The sequence below is a fragment of the Lynx rufus genome, unplaced genomic scaffold (assembly GCF_022079265.1).
Source record: "Lynx rufus isolate CCGP_SWC_20201006 ecotype Redwood Valley unplaced genomic scaffold, mLynRuf1.p SCAF_8, whole genome shotgun sequence".
Classification (NCBI taxonomy): domain Eukaryota; kingdom Metazoa; phylum Chordata; class Mammalia; order Carnivora; family Felidae; genus Lynx; species Lynx rufus.
Genome location: NW_025814896.1, coordinates 69692690 through 69716348, shown reverse-complemented (window position 1 = coordinate 69716348; position 23659 = coordinate 69692690). Strand labels below are relative to the sequence as shown.

At 41.1% G+C, this 23659-nt stretch overlaps 1 protein-coding gene across 24 annotated transcripts in view; it reads left to right on the top strand.

Moving 5' to 3' along the window:
* The window catches only part of NRXN1 (neurexin 1), a 1138108-nt gene that overhangs the window by 693757 nt on the left and 420692 nt on the right, over nucleotides 1-23659 (top strand). For 4 of the 24 annotated variants that reach the window (XM_047068181.1, XM_047068180.1, XM_047068179.1 and 1 more), the window contains exon 1: nucleotides 8986-9238. The exons of the other annotated variants lie outside the window; for them this stretch is intronic. In XM_047068181.1, the coding sequence (XP_046924137.1) occupies nucleotides 8986-9238 (253 nt within the window). Of the gene's footprint in view, nucleotides 1-8985; nucleotides 9239-23659 lie in introns of those variants that run through there. 24 annotated transcript variants of the gene reach the window in all.

Sequence of the window (23659 nt, the reverse complement as noted above, 5' to 3'; positions counted from 1 at the left end):
GTGTACTTGGGGAAGAGAGAAGTTTGTGTGGCTGGAGGCAAGGCTGTTTGTGGGGGAAGGGACAGAAGTTGTGATAAAGGTAAGACAATAGAGGTAGTATGGAGGCAGATTTTGAGGGGCTTAATATGCCATGCTAAAGAACTTTGACTTTACCTGGAAAACAGGTATTTGTAGCAAGATAGTCATAATAACTATAATACTGACATCAAAAAATCACTCTTGACAAAATGTGTAATCTAATATATTCTTCGTGAATTGAAAAGGGATTAGATTATAGATCCCAGAAAAACCTATTTAGAGATTCAATTCAGATTTCATGATTAAATTCCTTTCTGTGCACCCAAATGGCAATATATGTTCCAGAACATATATTCATAAAGATAGGTCAAATCAGTTTATGTTCTAAGTGCTTGGACATTCAGAAAATCGAATTTATGGTATGTGTATGATGTCCAGTTCCAGATTTGAATATCTATATTTACTAAGGAACTTGCAAATTATGTGTCAGCTTCTTTTTTTTAAGTTTATTTTTATTTATTTTGAGAGAGAGAGATGGAGAGCAAGCGGGGGAGGGAGACAGAATCCTAAGCAGGCTCTGTGCTGTCAGCACAGAGCCAGATGCATGGCTTGAACCCATGAACCATGAGATCATGACCTGAGCCGAAATCAAGAGTCGGACGCTTAACTGACTGAGCCACCCAGGTGCCCCTATGTTTCAGTTTTTATGTCATCCTAACTTGCCTTGTAGTTGTCCTGCCAAGTTTAGCCCCATTCTCAACAATCCTATGCTTCTATCTCCTGCAGTGATGGATCTGCAGGAGAGACTGCTGGTGAGTGCGGGCAGACAGCTCGCAGGTTGTCAGTTTGAATCATTGATCTTTCCTGTAGCTGATGCTGCTCAGAGTGGAGGCCTGATAAGACAGGACCTGAAAGGGACTTGTATTTTTGTTGTGTTTTTGTTTGTTTTATGGTACGGACTCTTGGATGGCCAGTGTTAGGTTTTGTATGGAAACGTTCTCATAAATTTTCATTTATTTCCCCATGTCATGAAAGAGGTGGAAAGAATAACCCTTTCAATAAATTAAGTAGGGAAGTAAATAAAACTGAAAAATAAGTAAATGCTGATACATATATACTATGTGCCAGACACTATCCTAAGTACTTTACATCTGTCAATTCATTTAATTCTCACAACAACTCGACAATTTTCCAGCTCTTTTAAAAACATGAAAACTGAGTTTAAATAACCTGCATAAGGCTGCATGGCTAATAAGTTGATAGAGTCAGAACTGAACCCTAGTGCAGTGTCTGAGTTCCTGCTTCTAGCCACTGGGAAGGCTAACTGAAGAAGGGTTCAAGTACAAGAGATGGGAAGGAAAAGAAGTTTTAAATTCATTTTTATTTTTTTATTTTCTGAGCAGGGTAAAGGAAAGGTGTGAGATGGTGACATGAGGGGTTATGTAGCAAACACCTTGAAGTCTTTAAAGAATCCTTTAAAGAAGAGATCTGGGAGCAGCCCTATTGTCTGTGCTGAGTACACTGCTAAAAATGTGAGGTTATTGTAAGGAGCTTAATTAGAAAGCTTGCCCTGTGTTGGTTAATAAAATCTCTGGCAGAGACTTTGACATTTAGATGGAGCAGTGGTTCTGAAAATCTGGTTCCCCTGGGCCTGCAATGTGAGCATTACCTAGAAACTTGTTAAAAATGCAAATTTTCAGAACGTCTATATATCAAGGGAATCAGAAGCAAAGCAATCTATGATGTAACAAGTCCTCCTAGTATTTTCTACACTCTAAAGTTTGAGCACCACACAGAAATAGAGACTAAACTAAGAAATTACTGGGGAGGTGGCCAAACTGGACTGTAGACTGAGTAAGGAAGAGTTTAAAATAGGGCTAAATTAAAAATCACTTACAGCTCATTATCATTATGTTTGTAGCACCTATCTAAAACCTGCACATATGAATAAATGACAGTAACTTTCATTTAGTGCTTAATATATTTTAGAAACTGTTCCAATTCCATTACACACAGTGTTATAATCATTTTACAGATGAGGAAACTGGGGCAAGGGTCCATTAAACCCACTGTCACATGAATAATAACAATGGATTCAGAATCAGTCTGGCATTCAAGCCACGTGGTCTACTGCATTACGAATATATTCAAACCACATAGTATAAACCTTTGGAAGAGTGTGTCAGCAACACAAGTTGGTTGAAATAACTGTATAAACAATTATGATGACAATGATTGAAAGATGACATATGACTGGTTTATGCTTAAGCAATACCCACAACACCTAAGTACGCTATTGCAGTGAGACTTCTATAACCCCACCTGGGTGCTTAGGCAATAAATTTTAGGTAGGATGTCGTAAGTGAAATTTTTACTAAATAGAGCAAGAGAAAAGATACAGATGGTAAAATACTTCAGTCGTAAATACAAATAACCTTGATTGAATAAATCTAATCATGCTTCACAAAACAAACTGCACATCTAGGCTTTAATTCAATTTGAGTGAAGGAAGTATTGTGTTGGAACCCAACTTCCAATATGGAAGTTCTAGGTAATAGCTACACTGACTGAATTCGCCAACCTAGATCTATATGTGGTGGGAGATGAAAGTATGCTTCCAGATAAGAAAACACTTCCTAAATAAACCTGACTTTTCAGTAAGATTATTATATCTGTGGGCCTCAAGTTTATCATCTGAATAAAGAAGAGATTGCCCTACAATATCTCCAGGAATGCTTTCAGCCCCGGCCTTTTTTTTTTTTTTTTTTTTTTAATGGTTTCATTGTTTGGTTAGTTAGTTGGTTGATTTGGTTTTACTTTACTCTCAGTGCTCCTGCTCTCTTATTCAGATCCTTTCTCAGAATGCCCATAGGGACCTGCACTAACCCAGAAAGGTAACGGGGTCAGAGACTTGTCTCTATAGCTTCACAGAGGACACCCTCTTTTGAATTTTTACCTCTTTCTGCACTCTGGATCCCAACTCAGAAATGCCTGCAGATGGATGTGGGGTCTGCTTGTCTTTTGATTGTGCTGGCATTAGTAGAAATGCAAAATGCACGACTGACACCCTCTTCATTTTTAATTTTTAAAAGATTGGTGCTGCCTGTGGGTTTTAATATACTTCTCCTCTGCTGCTTTTAGTGTCTACTTTTCTGTTTAAATAGCTTAATACTGAGCTGTAGGAATTTCCAATTAAGTTTAAGGAAAACATGAAAAGGTTGAAAGTGTCTGCCTGACAACCATCCTGTTCCTTGAGGCAGAAGGGTTGATTTTTGGAAAATGAAAAAATAATTTGAAATGACCTGTCCTTTTCCATTTCTCTGCACACTCCACTTTCCACTCATTCTCCTCTTTCCCTCCATTTCCTTTGTTTCCACCCCCTCAGTTTTCAAACCCATCTCCCATTTCTTTCTTTTTTTTTTAACGATATTCTACTTTTTACATTATTTATTTATTTTTGAGAGAGAGTGAGAGAGAGAGAGAGAGAGAGAGCTCACAAGTGAGTCAGGGGCAGAGAGACAGGGAGAGACAGAGAATCCCATGCAGGCTCTAAAATGTCAGCATCAGTGGAGAGCCCAGAGTAGGGCTTGAGCTCCTGCCCAAGTGGGGATAGAGCTCACCTGAAGCAGGGCTCAAACTCCCGAGAACTGAGAACCGTGAGATCATGACCTGAGGCCAAGTTGGATGCTTAACCAACTCAGTCACCCAGGCACCCCCCCCATCTCCCATTTCTTAACACCGTTGTCCAAGTTAGGCTACCTGATTTCTTGTTCATTATACATTATTAGCTGTGAATGGGTCTAGGACAATCTTCCATGCACAGCTATTAGGTTCTTTTCGTAGATCCCAGTTACCACCGTTGTTAGAGGCAGGGTAGGGTTAACCACTCTTTCAAGAGTTCCCAAAAGTGCAGGCCATAGTGAATGCAAATGCAAACCCACTTCTGCTACAAAAGCAGACATTTATTAATAAGTAGACACAAAATCTTATAGCCTGTTCTGGAAGCTTGATGAAGTTCCAGCTCTTGGTTCTGTTCGGTACATGAAAAATGTCTTGCAAAAAAAGTTGTGCAAATATGGCAGTATTTTGCTAATATGGCAGGAACCAGCTCATCATCTGTCAGAATTAGGTGACTAAGGTCTGTTAAGGATCAAAAATAGCACCCACTTCATATGGGTTTGTGATGATTAAATGAACAAATACATTTACCTCTCTCAGACTTGTGCCAGTTACAAATGTGTTAGTTCTTAGTACTACTATTATGGCACCATTCCTTATGGTAAAGGACGAAAGGCCTCTTAGATTCACATACTCTGTTCAAGTGGAAGCAAAGCATGTCTATAAAATATTTTGGCCAATCCACCGATCTTGACTAACTTCACCAAAGAGAACCCATTCCTAACCTCCATTATGCCAGTTGACAAGTCATTTATTTTGCAAATTATAACCTTTTTTTCAACATACATTATAATTAATGAGCAATGCCATATCATGCTTGGAGATGATGATAGCCAAGGCTTCTAGAAGCCACCTCTGGCTTCTATAATTCTGGTTGAGACATTGGAGCATAAATTCCTGATGAAGGCAGCTGACTCTCCTGGGACACAGAACACTAACACACATTTATATTACACTGTTTATGCTGAAATATTTAAGAGTAAATTATAGGCAGCCAAGCACCATGTCTCCTCCAACCGATTCTAAACTCACCTGACAACAATTTGTTAGAGGCTGCCTCAGTTTGCTTTAAATAATGCAGTTCCAACCACAAGGACTGACCAGCTGAAGAGACAGAATGAATAAGCACCAGTCAGATTGGGCAAAAGTTTGTTCACAAGACTTTCCACCACTCTCTGGGCAGAGAATGGCCCCTTATTCCACCAAATTATGACCATTTGTAAGGAGTACTGCAGCATCAGTATCATAGCATCCACCCCAATCCTCCCAGGTATCACGAAGGTGCCCTAGACATCTGCCTGAAAACTGCAGCTACAGTTTCTTCTTTCAAGGCAGCTGTAAATATTTCCTCTTTAGCTCTTGAGACTCCCGTAAAACTGAGATTTCTGGCTTATCCTTTCCCTAACCCTACCTTTATCTCCCTAGGCTGGAGACAATGTGAGACAGGAAGGAGACCCTCTTCTTCATGGAATGCTCTTGGGAAGGTTCATCAGAATTCTTTACTTACTCTACTCCTATGGCTTTAATTTATATAAATCACTGTCCAAAGTCCCAGCTCCATCCTTCTCTATTTTTTAAGAGAATAACAAACTCAGTAAATCCTCATTAATCTCAGATATGAATTCACATCTTCACTAAAATTTGTAACCCCCGAATCAATAATAGTGGCACTATGGTGGTCATTAACAGACATGCACAGGGTGGCAAAAAATTTGAGTCCCTAACACCCAGCTTCCAGCTGAGGTCAAACAAGGCAACACTCTGCCTTCTCGTTTTAGCTCTTATACTATAAACGAGTGCCCTTTCTGTGTTCTATTTAGTGCCATGTTTTTCACATTTTTGTGTTTTTTGTTTCTTTTGGTTTTGTGATTTTGCTGTTCAAAATGGCCCTTGAATATAGTGCTGAAGTGCTATCTAATGTTCCTAAGCTTAAGAAGGCTGTCATATTCCTTTCAAAGAAAGTAGGTACGTTAGATAAACTTTATTCAGGTTTGAATTCTAGTGATGTTGACGATGAGTTCAGTGTTAATGAGACACCAAATATATTAAATAAGATGTCTTTAAACAGAAAAAAAAAAACCACATAAAATGAGGTTATGTATTGATTGGTTGATGAAAATGCTGTGACCGAGGCTTGTAGGAACCTAAGCCCTAGGAGCAACGGTTCAGTATTCCCTAATTCAGTGTCTGTAGTGACTTTATAGACCATAAATATGATGTATAATAAGAATTGACTGTATGCACCAAGAGGCTAATTTATATTTCACATATGCTCAGCACTCACGGGAGTACAGATGAAGACTTGACTCCTCTCCCCTTCAGGAATCTCCCATCTGGATGGAGAGGGAAGGACAGATCTACACCACATATGAGCATATGAGCACACAGTACTCTATGTTTCCAATAGAGGAAGGGAAATGAATGAACTATGCAGACGAATCAGCTCAAATATGTTAGACCTATATGGGAGGAGAGACATAATGCCTTAACTGTGGGGAGCATATGATATATTTTAAAGTACTCTCACATTAAATATTGCGTTATAGCCTTCCTGCCCTGTGGGATTGTTAGGAAAGATAGGAACATGACTATTTTATAAAGGAAGCTATGGAGCCTCAGGGAGAGGCCAAGTGACTAATGTGACATAACCGGTAAATGGCAGGGCCAAGAATGCAGCACAGGTTTCCTACGTCCTAATCCAGTACTCTGTCCATACTAACGCTGTGAGATGTCTCCATCAGGGTATTACCAGGAGTCTTAACTCCATACTGTCAGGATGGTTTTCCTCTTCTTTTCCTTTTGAAGCTTACTTGATGTATTAAAAATGAATATTCACAACCCTTGGCTAATGAATTAAAATACACATGCTGAAAAATAACAAAATGAAGAGGAAATGGCCTGGGGGTACGGGTGGGAACAGAACACAGTGGAAGGTGCTGAATTTGGGTTCTGTTGCTCTTTGAGCAGCTGTGGGAAGTTGGGAGACATGGTGTATTTAAGAAGATAAAAGCATATTCTCTAGCATGGCTAAGCCGTTTCAGTTAGTGAACTACTGAAGAATCATTATTATTATTTTTAGTTAGAATCACATAAACTTGACAGGAATGTGAGATGCTGGATTGCTACAGATTTAATTTGTTGGCCCCTGGACCATGGTTACACAGTGACCACCAGAGTCCCAGGGTGGACCCTAGGAACTAGGATGCAATATACAAGTCTAAATGGCCACTTCTGTGAATGGCTGATTTGAATCAAATCCTCCTAGCATTTTTTTTTTATCTTCCTGATACATGACTTTGTATTTGTTGATTTAAGGGATTACATAGACAGTGAGGAGCCAGTGAGAAGTAGTGCTTTTTCAGAGTTGTTTTCCTTTGTTTTTAAGTAGGAATAAAGACAAAATGTTCAGCCACTAGACATGTCATGGTTTTTGTCATCTTTTGGAAACCAGGGGAGTATTTTAGTCATAGTCCTAAATCCTGTCTGCTAGCCTCCACTGACTGTGGTCCTCCTTGCCAACTCCACTTGCTGTCCTAGATTTTTACTTTTAGGTGCATGTTGGCTTTGCTGGTCTCCCATCCAGGACATGCAGCTTTCAGTTAAAGATGCTGCATTTCACCAAGAGGGTATAAACATCCTCTCTTCCTTGGAGGCACTAGATTTAGGAATTTTTTATTTCCTAGTGCTATTTTCCTTATGAGAAAGCATGAGAGAAAGGCGGAACTCCACCCTTACAAAAGATCATCACAGCTAGGCTTCTGTAGGGGGTCTTGGAGTACAAGCAATCTCATTCACACTATTTCTCTCCTCTGCTTTCCTCCTCTTTACCACCTGTCTCCTTCTTCCTCTCTTTCATTCTTTCTTTTTCTGTCTCTCCCTTGGCTGCCGGAGTCACTTTTTTTTTTTTTTCCCTCCTCTTCCTGTGTTTTGGTTCCCTGCATTTCCACTGCCTTATATGAGATATGGTATTGTAGTGGGATCGAGGACTCTTTGTTATGAGTGATATGTGTAATTAACAGATCACCAAAACTGATGCTTGAATAGATGGTGTCAAGCCATATTTAGAAGATTGGGTTTGAACACCTGGCAGAACAAGTTTGGTCCAATAAAAAGAGCCGAATTCTTTCCCTTTTAAGAGCTCTCAAGACACTGGTTACATCTAAACCATAGGGGTAGGGGAAGGGTGCCATTTGCCGTTGTAATTCAGACGGAGGGATCACCTGGCAGAGGAGGGAGAGTTGCTTTTTAGGTGTTCCCCGCATCGCAGTACACGTGTCCCTTTGATGTGTGGAGAATGCATGAGAGAGGCAAAGCAGGGCGATTTTTGTGGGAAGCTAGACCAGCCTCCCTCGTTACATAGGCTCGTCCTCTGCATTGCATCCGAGCTTCAGTGATTTGCTGTTTGGAGACTGCAGATTTGCATAGAGCCCCTCGCTTCGCCAGCGTGTGTGGTTTTTCTTTTCTTTTCTTTTTTCTTTTTTCTTTTTCTTTTCTTCTCTCCCCCCACACCCCCGCCCCACTCCTTCGTCTGCTTCCTCTTTTGCTCAGCTCCCTTTCCCCCGTTCGATCCCCCGCTTCCTCCATAAGGTGCACTCTTGCCTCTGAACCCCTCGCCGGGCGTAAGTGTCAGGAGGCGGCGGACGCGGGGATTGCCTCGGGAGCAGGCGATGCGCGCCGCTGCTCCGCGCGCTGCCCGGGGGAGGCTGGCGCGGTCGGGCGAGCCGGCCGGGGCTGGATGGAGGGAAGGGGCGCCTCGATTCCATGGGGTCTGCTTCTCCCTTGAAAGGAGGTCGGGCCGGCGAAGTAGCCTCCCCAGTCCCCACACACGATGCTAAATGGATTTACCTAGTGGAATCGCGGTGGATGGCTGTCATGTAGAAGTGAGGACCCTCCGGGAGGAGCTTTAAACAATTTCCCCGCTCCCCACCCCCCGGCACGCACTCTCGCCCGAAACTCTTTGGGAGTATCTCTCGAGAACCTGGAGCCCTGGAAATCTGGGAGCAGCCGCTCGCTCCGCGCTCGCTGCTCCCCGGGGCCGCCTTCCCGGACAAGCCCCCCCATCAGCTGCATTCGCCTCGGCTATGTTTCGGATTCTTTGGGGCACACGGCACGGCGGACTCCAGGACCCCGAGAAGACTGTCCGAAGGAGGGAGAGGATGGGTGCCCTGGCGCGGTGAGGCGGCCGGCCCCTCAGCCCACCCGGAGCCGCCCGCTCTCCGGCGCCCTCGCCCCTCCCCGCGCCCCAAACTTTGCCTCCCGCGGCGGTTGCCCCTCGGCGGGCGCCCCGCCATGTACCAGAGGATGCTCCGGTGCGGCGCCGAGCTGGGCTCGCCCGGGGGCGGCGGCGGCGGCGGCGGCGGCGCAGGGGGGCGCCTGGCCCTGCTCTGGATAGTCCCGCTCACCCTCAGCGGCCTCCTAGGAGTGGCATGGGGGGCGTCCAGTTTGGGAGCGCACCACATCCACCATTTCCATGGCAGCAGCAAGCATCATTCAGTGCCTATTGCAATCTACAGGTCACCGGCATCCTTGCGAGGCGGACACGGTGGGTCTGAGGTGCCAAGTTCTCGCGGGTTACTCCCTGTCTCCTCCCTTCCAGCCCTGCGCTCGCTTCTTGGCCCCTAAGGCTCAGAGAAATGGGAGCGCGAGAAAGGGAGGTGCATTTGGGTGTGTTTGGTGGGAGCCACTTATCTCTTTGAAGACAATAGAAAGGGGCTGGGGGAAGGCGTCGCGGGTGTTTGTGGTGAGGGGTGGGAGGGGCGCTTCTTGTCGGGGTGCCGGGAGGAGAGATGTGGGCACCTATTAACGACCGTCCCTGGCCGGGCGCCTGGGCCCCGCGGGAAGGGGGCGTTGCTAGCCAGAAGGTCACTCGGTGTGGCCGGATGGGGCGTCGCGCTCAGCCGAGGGACCTGAGCGCCACAGAGAGGAGGGCTCTGCAGAACCTTTTGTCTGTGCTGTGTGTGCTGCCCCACCTCCTGCCCATTTTCCCAGGCCTGGGGGAGGGAGAGGTTCCAGCTCGCACATTCCTTCAAAGTGTGCCCAGACTGCAGTGACAGTGAAGCGGTGGTGGTCCCAGGACTCGCTCAGCAGGATGCAATTGCTTTAGCATCCACCTCTTCCCTTAACTGGAGAAGGTAGGATGGTCACCGAGGCACCCTCCCCGCTGCTGGCCAGCCCCCCTGCCAGGCTCGGAGACGACCTCTCAATACCATCCCCTTTGCTCCATCCCCACACAGACAGACACACTTCTCTTTCTCGGTGATTGGACTGAGTTGTTGTTTGTTTGTTTTGTTTTGTTTTTAAACAGGGCAGGGAGAGGTTTGACTACCCAAACCCATCTCCCTGGGGATCCTCTTTGAAGGCTGTTGGGATGAAGGAGGGCCTGCTGCCTTCTTCCTCAGAGTTGAGTGCTTCCCAGAGAGGGCTGGTGGGTCAAGGCTGGCTGGTCTAAGCCAGGAGGTCTGCCTGGAGGAGAAGTTAGAGTAGAGTGAAGTTATTCTCCTGACCTCAGCTTCCTTTGTAAAGAGCAGAGTGTGGAGAAAAGCCTTGGTTGGTAGGTTTCTTCTCCAGAGTGGCGGAGAATGTAAGGCCAGATTCCTCTCATCTTCAGAGAAGTGCCTATTTCAGATTCCCTGAACTGCCAATAAATAAAGCATCAAACTGTTTTAGGGAGTCTTTCCCACTACCAGTGTTTATTCTCCCTCAGTGTAAGTAAAGTCTTCCACTTGAAAAGACAGGGTAAAAGTTGTGGACACTTCTATCCCTTCCCCTGCCCCCTTTTCCTTGCAGGGCCCCTTCCTCTTTCAGACTTCCTTCAGCTTTAGATCCTTTGCCCCTCTCCCCAGGGAATTCTTCTCCCCTGAACAGCTGTTGCTTATACCTGGTTGGCCTTCCTCCCCAGGGATAGGCTTCCTGTCTGAGGACAATTCTGGTTAGCTTGTAGCTTAACCTCACTGAAGAGAGAACAAATCCTCTTGACAACTCCTCTTTAGGAGTGGCTTAGAGACCTACCTCACTGTAGGTCCTAGGAATCTCTTCCCTTCCTTCCCCTGGTTCCTCTCAAGAATTTTCTCCAGTTAAGAGTGGCTAGGATGAAAACAGGATGATGCCCCACACCTGGGCTTCTGAGCTGAGACTATAGCCAAGGGGCTAGATCCCTGTGAAACAGTGAGGAGTTTCTGTTGCTCTCACCACTTGCTCACAGTATTCCCGGACCTTGTTGCTCCTTTTACCTGGTGCAGTTCTCACCCACTGCCCTGCCTTTGTGCACGACTGGGTGAGTCCCATGGGAGGGAGACCAGTGGGGGTATGGGAGGGGCAGACAGAGCGTGGGTAGGTGAGGTGAGCCAGATGGGGGTATTCGAGGGGATGGGGTGTCTAATTGTACCAGTGGGAAGTACTTGGCTAAAAATCTCCTGTGCATATTAACTTCTCCTTTACTGTGGCTCTGCCTCTCCCGAGGGCTGAGGCAGCTGAACGGGGAGCGCCCTGGGGAAATGGGGAGAGGAGAACGGCTAGGGGCCCTGCCGCAGAGCGGGGCGCTCCTCTCCCAGACCACTGCAGCTGCTACCCCAGTCAGGCGCCGTCTGCTGGTCTTTACAAACATTTTTTTCTTTCTTTTTCTTTCTTTCTTTTTCCCTCCAGAATACATTGCTTGTCTCTGTATGTGAATGAAAACCTAGGAGCATGTATCATTGAAAAAGAGACAGGATAGAAGGCAGTGGGGGGCAGTGGTTGGTATTATTCTTTTGGGTCAGAGAACTTTCTCTTTCCTTTGAAGGTTATATTGTATGGTCATATTTGTTTTTGAAACTCTCTCCACCCTCTTTACACATACTTTTGGATGAAGCTCTCTGATTTCTTCTTCTTCTTCTTTTTTTTTTTTAAATCAGAGTAACAAACTTACCTGTCAGCAGCCATTCTCCACCAAATAAAAGCTGGTGTGAATCTTTCATACTTTATCCCTTTCCTTACTGGAAGAGAGGGAATTAACTCTAGCTAGAGAACAATCAAGGAACATTAAAGATGAAATAAGCCTCTCAAGGGTGGGGGATGGAGAGGGGCTGAGAGCTGGGCAGGCAGGGTGGTGGCTTAAAAGAAACCTATAAGAAAGAGGTGATGTTGAATTTGCTGGGTCAATAAACTGTCTGAATATTCAGCTAATTAGACTAAGAGCCCACAAGGAAATGATCTTTGAGCCTAATAGATGAGGGTGAAGGGGAAGAGCAAAGGTGACTGACGATAGGGTAAATTCCTAGTTGAAAATCAAGGCAGGTGTAAATGAGGTTTAGTTCAAAACTTGAGACTATTGAAAACATACATATGTTGATGAACAAAGGAGCCAGCCTGTTTTTTGTATTAGAATTTCTTGGAATCATAAGTATTTTTTTTTTTTTCTTAATAGGGAAAGCACCGTATATGCTCGAATGTGTAAAAGAAAAATCATGTGTGGTGTATTTTAGGGAATAAAATTGAATCTAACCTCTCTATGTTTTGAAAACTGCTGGGTCGACTATCCAGGTTCATTCTTCTTCATTTTCTCATCTTGCCATGCTTCATTTGCACTATTATGAGGTGTCACTTACAAGGATTGCAGGGTGCTGAAAGCGCTTATGGCTACCCTGAGCATCTTTGTGCAAGCTGACCCAGTTGCAGAGATTATGATGAGGTTTTCTTTTCTTTTCTTTTTTTAATGCATATGAGAAGCAGGTTTTGAGATCACCACAGAATCCCATTTTTATTTTGCATATACTTAAAAATATAAATGATGAAAAACACCTCCATAAAAATTATATTTCTATTTTAGAAAACAGAGAGCTGTGTGACTATATATGATTAAAAAAACAAGCCTGCTTATAATTAAGGATGCTACTTAAAGCAGGCTAGAGTTCAGAATAGACCAGTGTGTTCAGTTAGTATTTCTTTAGCAATGTGCCATTTGTGCCAAACATAGAATGATGTCAGCGCAGTGCTCAGGTTCCCATATCCACTCTTGGCTTTCCTAGGAACCTCTGCGTACTTTCAAAAATTAGCTTAGAGCCTCTCAGTAGTTTTCGCAGATAAAGGAAGGAGAAAGCCATCATAAAATTGAACCTACCAGTGCCAGCCGTTCTCCTCCCACAAATATGAGCTCCGGAAATTATACTGTCATGATTAGCTTATAATATTAAAGGGCAAAAGGGCTTCCCCAGAAGGGAATGTTAACAGATTTTAAAAGGGTGGTTTATAATTGAAGTAGCCCAGTGCTGTTATATAAGAATAATAATTATATCTTGAATTTATAACATTTCTCTTTCTGAGGCACTTCTGTACATACACTAACTTCTCTGAGGACCAGTCAGTTTTGGAGGGAGTTTAACATTTTCCTTATAAGGATACTGAAGCACACTATAGGTGCCCTGGAAAATGGAGCCAAATCTCTGATCAAAGTCAAAGAGGAATTAGAATCAAGGCTTCGTGGCCCATAGCCCAGAGCAACTGAGAGGGTCCACCATGTGCTTTAATGGTTGATCTCTTGGAGATGAAATCATTGCAAGGACCAGAGCATAGCATTTTGCTTCCAACATGTAGTAACAACAATGAATGCTGTAAGGGAGGATGATGACACCTCACTGATGCCCCACTGGTCACGTCATTGATTCTGCTGAGGAGGGTTTTGTTTTTCTTTTGTTTTTCTCAGGGACGAAAGTTGCAGTGATACACTGATCCCTTTGCTCCTTTGTCTAGCAACCAAGAAAGTTAGCAAAACCTTTTGCAATATACTTCACTTAGCATTGAAAAAAAATTTAGCTTTTCTGGTAATTAATTCATACGTGTGACCCAAAACATTTTTGGCTATGATTATTCTGCTGAAGTAGACATTTCTACCTTACACCTCTTTCTTACTTTGGCTTTTTGGACAAAAATATGCATCACTGCAATGCTATTTTAGATAAGACGGTCAGGTAATATTTCTAGAAGAAGTTTTTAATAAATCATGGTCCAAGTAATCCAAGACTCTAGGGTAACTTTTGGTTGCCCTCCACTTTAATATATTTATTTATTTTTGTTGATTGTCCATCCATTGCTTCAGAAAATATATAGTATGTGCATGTTTTTGTATTTGTGCTCCAGGTGCCATGGAAGGCCGGATAGTAATTGGGATAATGGGAATAGAGGTAAGGGAGGAGGAGGAAGATACCCAAGGCAGGACCATCAGAAAATTTACAGTTTAGTTCCAAAAATCCAAGCTATTGTTAGAAACAGTTAATCTTTAAGCAGACAAACAAAACTTGTTCTTTACAAACAAATAGCCTCTGAGCATAAAGGCAAAAAACATAAAGTTTATGTGTGTATAGCAGTCATCTGATGCTCAACGTGAAATGATCTTATAAAAACATCAACATAGTGGATTTTATCTACATTGTGTTACCTTGTCCTTTAATATTAATGTTGTATAAAGGGCTCCTTGCATAATGCTTTTCACTAAGTTGCTATGTATATTTGTTCTAACAAAATATAAAGTCTTTTATTTTTCAAAAAGAGATAAGGCAAATGTATTGAAGACAGCAGCTTCACTGACTTAGATTCATACCACTGTAAAAATAATTGAGGCAGCCTGATCTGGTGAAGATAATTCACAGAAGCATATCTATGTGAAAATCTGGCCGCTGCCACTTTCTAGCATCGTATAAATTTACTAAACTATTTGTCCTCACTAAGATTGTTTTCTCAGTCTGTAAAATGAAAATATCAGTTATATATCAGTGGAGAATAAATGAGACCATGGGTTTGATAAGTGCCCAGACTATAATAGGCCCCAAATAAATGTTTGTTTAAAAAAATTTAGACATTTAGGTTGTTTACACATCTTGGCTGTTTTGAAGACTGCTCTAATGAACATGGGAGTGTGAATATCTCTTCCAAATCCTGATTTTAGATTTTTCAGATAAATACAAAAAAGTGGCATTGCTGGATCATGTGATAGTTTTGTTGTTGTTGTTGCTGCTTTGTTGTGTGTGTGTATATGTGTGTGTGTTTCTTTTAAAGAACTTCCATCTATTTTTCACAATGCCTGCACCATTTTGGATTCCTCCCAGTGGTGTACAAGGATTTCATTTTCCCTACATCCTTGTCAAAATTTGTTGTCTTTTCGATAATAGCCATTCTAATAGGTGTAAGGTGATATCTCAGTGTGATTTTCATTGAATGGATAAAGAAAATATACTACATGCATATAAGGGAATATTATTCAACCTCAACAAAGAAGAACATACTTCTTTGGTATGTTATATCACGGGTGAACCTTGAGGACATTATGCTGAGTTAAATAAGCCAGTCACAGGACGACAAATACTCCACTTACATGAAGTATCTAAAATAGTCAACTTCATAGAATCGGGAAGGGTATGGTGGTTGCCAGAAGCTGGGCAAAAGAGGGACTGGGGAGTTGCTAATCAGTGGGCATAAAGTTGAGTTGTACAAGATGAATAGGTGCTACAGCTGTAGCACATTGTGCTTATAGTAACAATACTGTATTGCACACTTAAAAATTTGTTAAGGGGTGCCTGGGTGGCTCATTCAGTTAAGTGTCTGACTTTGACCCGTGTCATGATCTCATGGCCAGTGAGTGGGCTTGAGCCCCGCACCCGGCTCTGTGTTGACAGCTCAGAGCCTGGAGCCTGCTTCGGATTCTGGGCTTCCTCTCTTTCTGCCCCTCCCCTGCTCATGCTCTGTCTCTCAAAAATGAGTAAATGTTAAAAAAAAAAATCGTTAAGCAGGTAGATCTCATGTGAAGTGTTATTACCATGATAAAATAAAATTTTAAAAAATTAGAAGAGATTTCAGGGAGAAGACAACATGAAGTGGAAAAAACAGACTTGAACCCAGGAGACATGAGTTCCAGTTCTGATTCATCCAGTGATGGTGTTTATCCTCATAGACAGCTGTCAGTGCCTCATTTACACAACATTGTGTGCCTCATTCTTAGTAAAAGACACAATTGGTTATTTTATGTGCTATGATCTTAACAATAATGTTGAGCATGGCTTTTTATATTGTTTTTTGTCATTCATATTTTTAATTGGACTAAGATCATTTCCAACTTTGAGTTCTAAGATTCCTTAGATTAAAAGAAGCTCTTAAAATCCTCATACTCCTGTTGTCTTTTTCCAGAGGCTTATTGATCCTAAACATACCATAACTGGAGATATTTTTGCAAAGATTGTATTCAGGTCCCTTAAGCCATTGTGTTGTCCTCTTCATGAGTTAGAATGGCTTACTTAGGTGCACAGGAACCATGTGGGGGGGCCAGGATCAGGACACTTGCCTTTCAGTTGAGGTTTTCTGAGGAATATCTCTTAGAAAAGGCACCTGTTTCCTTTACCTGGTCTTCTTCCCCAGTTTTTCTTTGCTTCTTATTTTTTTTTTTGGTCTGTGTGGGGTGTCAAATATCTCTCTGTGCAGAAATTGGTGATAGCCTTTTAAATATTCCTTTCTCTCACAAAATGCAAGATTTTTTCTCCATGTAGATCATCTAAGAATGAATTCCCTCAAGCTTTAGACAGAAACTTAGTAAAAACAGCTATATTTTAAGTATACATTTCCACAGAGCCCTCATGTAAAGTGTCTCATTTAATCAACATCATAACCCTGGCAGGGCTCATGATAACCATTTTGCTGACAGGTAAGCAGATTTAGAGAGGCAATGGTTCTGCCAGGGTCACTTAATTAATAAGTATCTGCAGTACTGTTGCTTTTCCACTATAGTATGTTAAGAGGCGAGGTTTTTAAAAAAAATACTGCATTTAAATTTAGAAGGTCTGAATTTTGTCCTAGTGTCGTCATTTTCCAATTTACTTTCTCAAGAAAAAAAAAAAAGTTTCTTCATTAAAAAGAAAATTGGCCAAGAATTGGGAGCTAACTGATAAAGTTATTAAGAATTTCAAGTGACTACATATATGAATTTTGTATCTCCATTCTGGCAGAAGAAACTATAGTTAATACTACATTCTGATACTTGGCTGAGAGTAGGTGGTAAGATGGGTATGGATTCATAAATAAGGGGAATTTTCAAATTCAACTTAAAGTATTATACTCCATGACAAATAATATTATTAATAAATAGTAGCAATTATAATAAAAACATTTTATCACTAAAAGATGATGGTTACTAAGCAAATGTTCTGTTAATCACTAAGTATACAGGCAGATAAGAATAAACTGCTGTCTGTCATTTTTGTGAACTTGATATGTATGGGATTTGTGGATTGGAACTGAAGTAGTGTAGAAAGTTTATTTCTCCAGTGTACTTCTAAGATATGTGGTTATGTCCATATTGTTTTACATGAAGCTTGTATGAATCTGGTAGCCATTTGTGTGTGTGTGTGTGTGTGTGTGTGTGTGTGTGTGTGAGAGAGAGAGAGACAGAGAGAGAGAGAGAGACAGAGAGAGAGAAAGTAAAAATACTAGACCCCTTTTAGTTATGGGATCTCTAGTTCAAATGTATTATATAATGTGACCCCATTATGGACTTTGCTATATAGTCATGTACATATTTGGTGTTTTTTTTTTTTTCATATAACTATATTGGTGCAAAAAGTATTATGAAATATGTCTGGGAATTAGTAACTAGAAATAAAACTTTTAAGTAAATGTTAAAGAAGTGATTTTTACTGTGTGGTAAAATACACGGCAGTGACATTTACTGACTTGGACATCAGTTCTGCACAGTTGTTTTGATTATATGAGTTGCCATTGGACTAACATTGGTACATGTAATTATTTATGTGGTTCAGCCTGTCTTGGCTATTAGTTACCATCTGGTCATCATAGCATATTTTTCTAGATGACTACAGGATGCAGGGCTGCTAAACAGAAGTGGTATTTCTGATGCTTCTTAAAACTGAGATGATTTGGGGTTCTGAAATCTCTAATTTTACTTTAAGTTCGGATTATCTAAAGTATGGATAGTTACACAGAATAAAGCACATCACTCTGGTTGCAGTGCTGTTCTAAAAAATATATTCAGAGCAAATATGGAAGTTCAATGTCATAGTACTCTGGGAGTATCCAGTTAGCACTTTCATTTGGGTATGCAGCAGGGTGTTTTAAAGAAGTATGCAGTTTTCCTGATGAGTTTTCCTTTTATTTTTTTTCAAGATTTTGCCTTTCTCAATCTGATAAATTCTCTAGTTTATATCCATGCCAATGTATATGTCATTACCTTTTCGTTATCAAGTATGTTACAATCTGTTATAGAGAAATAGGGCTGGATCATGACGAGTTTAAATATCTCAGAATTTTTGCCTAGAAGGTGTATTACAGAAATTGAGCTTTCTCTTTTTCTTGAAGGGTATTATTTGCTAGTCTATTTATTTTGTATTTCACATAGACTTCTGAAAATCTTGCCATGTTGGATTATTTATGCCTAACATACTCATTGAAAATTCATCATTTTCTACATTACACCTTTCCAGAGTTGAAGTAATGAAACTTTTCTAACACTCTAGACTAAATTCCTTGAAGTATACCTTTAACGTTTTCGGAATGGCAATACTCTGTATCAGTCATTTTCCATAGCTACTGTCAGAGTAATAGCATATGGCGGAATAAGATGAACATTAAATTTATCTTTCAGCATAGTGGTTAATTGGACATGCTGTTACATATGCAAATAATATATTTGGTTTCCCCATTCATTCTTCTCTTTGGGACTTGTCCTAAATGAGATAATAGAGGTTTGATTCTACAATGGACAACTTATCATACCATAATCAAAAGTAGAATACTGCCAATGAATCTCTGACAAACATCTTTATACAATAGCCTATGTTTTTGTATACACATGAGGTATTGATTGGGTACCTTTGTGATGATTGAAATATATACCAATAGTCTACTTGAACTTGCCAGTTATAAAACCTTTGCGTTAGTAATCTTATTTTTAAACATAAGATGTTGCTCTTATTTTCAAATAAAATAAAAATTTTAACTATCTTTACACAAAAAATCAATTCAGCTCTTTGCTTATAGTAATGGAGTGACTTAGATGCTGTTGAGGTATTTCACTATTTCTTATTCTATCCCAGTGAAAAGGCTGTGCAGAGAAGAACCAGGGCTATGAAAGTGGTGGTAAATGGCCAATTACATCATTTATTTATTTATTAATCAATTAGTCCTAATTATACATTAGGAATTGTTCTAATCCCTCAACCAAATATCAACTCATTTAATTCTCAACACTCTATGAAGTACTCATATCAATCTTCTATTCTACACACAAGGATATTAAGGCACACTGGGGTTAAGAAATGACAAGATTATAAAAACTAAAGTTCTGGGACCTGGATTTAAACCCAAGCAGGCTCACTTTGAAGCCCATGTTTGTAACCCCTACATTATGCTACCAACAAGCCTCATTTATCCTGAGCATTTTATTTTCTCCTCCAGCTCTTATCACCAGCAGTACATAGGGGGGCAACCAAGGATGACTATCTGGATTTACTTTGTTTAATTTCCAGCAAGTCATTCACTGAAGGTTTAGTACCTTATCCTTATCTGCCACTTTGTGTTTATGCATTGTGCTCCTTAACTACACAGGGCATCAGGAGGCTTCCTGTGCCTCCCTTCCTCATCACTTTATTTGTTTTGAATGACTTATTTTTATTTATTTATTATTATTTTAATGTTTGTTTGTTATTGAGAGAGAGAGAGAGAGAAAGTGTGAGCAGGGGGAGGGGCAGAGAGAGAGGGGCAGAGACAGAGGGAGACACAACCTGAAGCAGGCCCCAGGCTCCGATCTGTTGGCATAGAGCTTGACTCCGGGCTCGAACTCACATACCATGAGATCGCGTGGGGCTCAAACTCACATACCGTGAGATCGTGACCTGAGCCGTAGTCCGACCCTTAACCGACTGAGCCACCCAGGTGCCCCTTGAATGACTTATTAATCTCAATATCTACCACCACACCAAGAGTAAAGGAGTGATTGATTAAAGATGCTTATTAATGTTTATTAACTTCTTTCATTCTAGTTGGCAAATACATTCCCCACCAAATTGGTAGATCTGCTGTGATAATAGACTAATTTGCAAGTGAAGCCATGATTTACAATTAAAAAAGAACAGTTGCATTTTATCTGATTATGATTATAGTCTTATGAGATGAAAAGAATCCTTCTATAAATGGTTAAATAAAATTGTATATTTTTAAGGGTGCCTGGGTGGCTCATTCGGTTGAGCATCCAACTTTGGCTCAGGTCATGATCTCATGGTTCACGAGTTCGAGAGCCCAGCATCCGGCTCTGTGCTGACATCTCAGAGCCTGGAGCCTGCTTCAGATTCTGTGTCTCCCTCTCTCTTAGGCATGGTATTATATGACTACAGAAAAAATTCAAGGATTTCTGCCACTCATTTGTTTTATTTTTATTTTTTTTAAATGTTTATTCTTGAGAGAGAGAGAAAGAGAAGACGCGCCAAGGCAGAGAGAGAGAGAGACACACACAGAATCCAAAGTAGGTTCCAGGCTCTGAGCCCTCAGCTCCACGCCCAACACGGGGCTCAAACTCACTAGCAGTGAGATCAGGACCTGAGCTGAAGTCAGATGCTTAACTGATTGAGCCACCCAGGTGCCCATCTGCCAGTCATTTCTAATTAGACTATAAGTTGGGAAATCATTCAGAATAGGTGGTAAATGCTTTGAAGTTTGAGCTACATTTTTCTTAGAGATTTTTTGTTTGTTTCTCCAATTTAATACCACTTATATTAACACTGCTGAAATTCTAGGAATTCCATAACGAGATAAAGGATTGGGTTTTTTTTTGTTGTTATTTGTTTTTTTAGGTCTTGTATCTATATCTAACTGGCCTTGGGCAAGTTTCTAAACCTTTCTGTGCCTCAAGAGTAAGATTTTCCTCCTTGAGAGTAAAGTAGGGCCTATAATATCTACTCTGTAGGGTTGTCATGAAGACTACTTTATATAATCATCTGACACAGGACCTGATAAATGGTGGCTACTTTTCCAGTAATAGATTAACCTCTTTCCAACATTGGGTCTTCTCTCCCCTAGACTCCATTAAGGAAAAAAACAAAGATTCAGTCTTAGTTATAAACACTATTATCCTTGGAGTCTTTTAAAATAGATTGTCTTCTCATCATGCTAGATCAACTTGGTGGATAAAGACAAGGGGTTGAAATTGAGATCCTTTCCTGGCATTTGATTCATCCGGAAAAGGATGGTGCAGATATTAATTAGAAAATATTATGCATAAAACCAACAGTTTTTATGCCCTCTCTTCCTTTGGGAGTTAAACCAGGAACACTGCATCAGGGCTGGACTATAAAAGCTATTGATGCATCATAGTGTTGGACTTTGTTTTCTTTAGAAATTTCTTTTTGAATTTAGATGAGGATTCCTTAAGATAGGGTGGGGGAGGAGAGAGCATTGATGATGATGAGAGACTTAAAAAATGAGCATACACTTTTTTTTTGCCCAATCAGCCTCTGAAAATGTCAGCAAACACAAAGCCAACTTTACCTGGCTATATTACAGCTGAAAGAGATTTCCGTAAGAGAAACAGTATTTCCTGGCCCAGAATCGCAATGTCACTTCTTTTACAATGGCCACTTTGCTTATGTCGTAGCCAAATGCTAAGAGTCTAGCATTTAAACAGAACATAAGCATTTGAGAATACGAAATCAAATGAAAATGCCCAGCAACTGTAATTTAATCACCTACTTTTAAAAGGTAGCTAGCCAATTTCCTAAAATAAGTGAATGTTTTAACAGGAACTTAATATCCATGCTTGATTTTTTTTATCCTTTCTAAAAAGAGGCTATCTTAGGGACGGTGTGGTAGGCAAAATTTAATGATGGTCAGAAGCACATTTATTTCAAGTATGTGATCACCTGGGATGATGTAGCCTTTGAGATAGAGTAACTTTATGGAGTGATGCATTACTTTCATACCCCAAAGTGTGAAGAAATGCTTTGAAGTGAGTATTTCAGACAAAGCAAGACATGTTTAAGATAAGCAGCTGATAAAGTTAAAGTTATTGTCTTTATTGCGCTTCCCCCAAGGTTTTCTTATTGTGGTATATGAGTGCCACCAACAAGTTTAACTTATGAAACCAGGCAGCTTGAATTTTCCCCTAAATGAGGATGACTTTCTAGATAACAGATAATGAAGAATGTTCCTGGAGAAAGCATTGCCTGGCTCCTCTGGGGCTTATGACATATGAGTCTAAGTCCTACCTTATGCATTCATGCATTCCATAGTATTTTGGAGAATCTGGAGACTCTTCATATGGAGTGCCTGCCATTCATAAAACAGGGCCCAGTGAACATGCCTTGGCAGTCTGCACTGTAGCACTGTAGGTGTTCAGAAGTCAGAGATACAATTTTCAGCAGAGACATAATTTCTACAGAGAACTCATTCTTAGTTTAGCTGTAAAACACGATGTTGTGCTTACTGGATGCTGGCTTTAAGGTACTACAGGAACACACTCCTGAGTGATGGACAAACACACAGAGACAAAAAACCTTCAAAGAGCAGGGCAGTGCTCTGTCCTTCCCTTGCCTTTAGGAAGCCTGATATCCTCACTGTTAAATGTCCTTTATCTGCAGAGAGAAAATGATAAAGGAGGGACATGTAGGGAACTGACTTTCTGTTTTTACATAATTTCTTTCATTCAGCCTCCTCATTCACAATATGCAGATATTTAGGTTATTACCAAATGTGGGTGTTTGTACACTCTATGCTGGCAAATCACTGTCCTAAGAGTGCCAAGAAGGCAGAGACCAATCATTAGTCAACAATGCTTATCAAGTGCCTGCTTCTTGTGGTGGGACATTGTCTTAGTGACTCCCACAGGACACAGGCCCTGAAAGAGACAGTCAAATCCATTCTGTTGCCTTGGGCTTTAAAATTCAACCTGCCTGCATCCTGTTCTTTCAGGCCTCTGGGAGGCCTTCCCAATGTCCTAGAGCAGCAGCAATGAGATGTCAAATACCTCTCCTTTTCACCCTACCACTGCTTTACAGACATACCAGAGGCTTCATTTACACCATCAAATGGAGTAGACAGACACAGACCTTCCTTCTCTACACATTTCTATAGAAAACTGGCCAGTGTCCTGTTGGTGGTTGGGGAGATGTTTGATTGCATTTGTGTTTTCACATTTGTAGTGCTCTTAATTGTTAAAAATGGTTTCTCATGTTTTTTTTTCTTACATGATACATACAATAAACCTGTGGCAGGTTTTGCCCCACTTTGCAGTTGGGGAAACAATGTGGCTCGTTCACATTAAGTGGCCTGACTTGATCACATGTTTATAAATGGGAGACCTGGGACTTAAAACACTGTATGCTAGCTCCCAAAGGCCAGTGCTGCTTCTGCCATGCAAGTAGGTGAACACAGAGTATTTGTGTACTGTCCATAGAAACCCTAGGAGACGAGTATACCTAATGATTCAGTAGGGATTCTGGGAAGGAACCACTGAAAGAACTGAGTCTTACAGATCTGCTGGGCTACAAGGAAAAGGTATTTATTTTTTAAAATAAAATTTAAAAAACTGCGTATTTGGTGATGAAGGGAAGGAAATTTTTTCCTCTACTTTTCAAGATCTTCCAGCTGGACAAATATTGAAATTTACATGAAACTGATTAACAGTAGAAAAAGACCAAAGTTTTATTATGTGTGCATAAAGGCCCAGTAATGAAATTGAAGCCAAATAATGAATAAAGAAATGACAAAGGCAGGCAGTTTTTGTTTATTTTTTAAGTTTATTTAATGCCTGGGTAACTCAGTCAGTTAAGCATCCAACTTCTGATCAGGTCATGATCTTGCAGCTTGTGAGTTCAAGCCCTGCCTTGGTCTCTGTGCTGACAGTTTGGAGTCTGGAGCTTGCTTCAGTTTCTGTCTCCCTCTATCTCTGCCCTTCTCCTTCTTGCCCTCTCTCTCTTTCTCTCAAATATAAATGAACATTAAA